The sequence below is a fragment of the Phaethon lepturus genome, unplaced genomic scaffold (assembly GCF_000687285.1).
Source record: "Phaethon lepturus isolate BGI_N335 unplaced genomic scaffold, ASM68728v1 scaffold39435, whole genome shotgun sequence".
NCBI classification, from domain to species: domain Eukaryota; kingdom Metazoa; phylum Chordata; class Aves; order Phaethontiformes; family Phaethontidae; genus Phaethon; species Phaethon lepturus.
The window spans coordinates 385-1002 of NW_010539133.1; the positions used below are offsets into that span (position 1 = coordinate 385).

At 55.2% G+C, this 618-nt stretch overlaps 1 protein-coding gene across 1 annotated transcript; it reads right to left on the bottom strand.

Annotated features, from left to right (window-relative positions):
• Positions 1–298: 298 nt before the first annotated feature.
• LOC104620730 (putative uncharacterized protein DDB_G0290521) lies at positions 299–472 on the bottom strand (the record flags this gene model as incomplete). Its single annotated transcript, XM_010287027.1, has 1 exon — positions 299–472. A coding segment is annotated over exon 1 (174 nt), but the record flags the coding sequence as incomplete, so codon positions are not given.
• Positions 473–618: the final 146 nt, after the last annotated feature.

Sequence of the window (618 nt, forward strand, 5' to 3'; positions counted from 1 at the left end):
GCTTTTTTCTATAATTCGGTAACAGGTGAGACGTCGTGGGACCCCCCCCACGCGGGAGACGGAGGCAGCTCCCGGGATATGTACCCTGGGGTGATGCGGTACGGTCCCATGGAGCAGAGGGTGAGCACCCAGTGCGGCACGGGAATGGGGGTGGAAACAGAGGTGGAGATGGGGGTGGAGACGGAAACAGAGACAGAGATGGAGATGATGGAGATGGAGACGGAGACGAGGATGGAGATGGAGATGGAGACGGAGATAGGGATGGAGTTGGAGATGGAGATGGAGATGGAGATGGAGATGGAGATGGAGATGGAGATGGAGATGGAGATGGAGATGGAGATGGAGATGGAGATGGAGATGGAGACGGAGATAGAGATGGACATAGGGATGGACATGGACATGGACATGAAGACAGAGATGGAGATGGAGACAGAGATGGGGATAGAGATGGAGTGGGGATGGAGACAGACATGGAGACTGACATGGAGGTGGAGATGGAGATGGAGATGGAAACAGGGATGGGATGGGGCTGGAGACAGAGATGGGGGTAGACAAGGACATGGACATGGAGACTGACATGGAGACACAGATGGAGATGGAGATGGGGATGGGGATGGG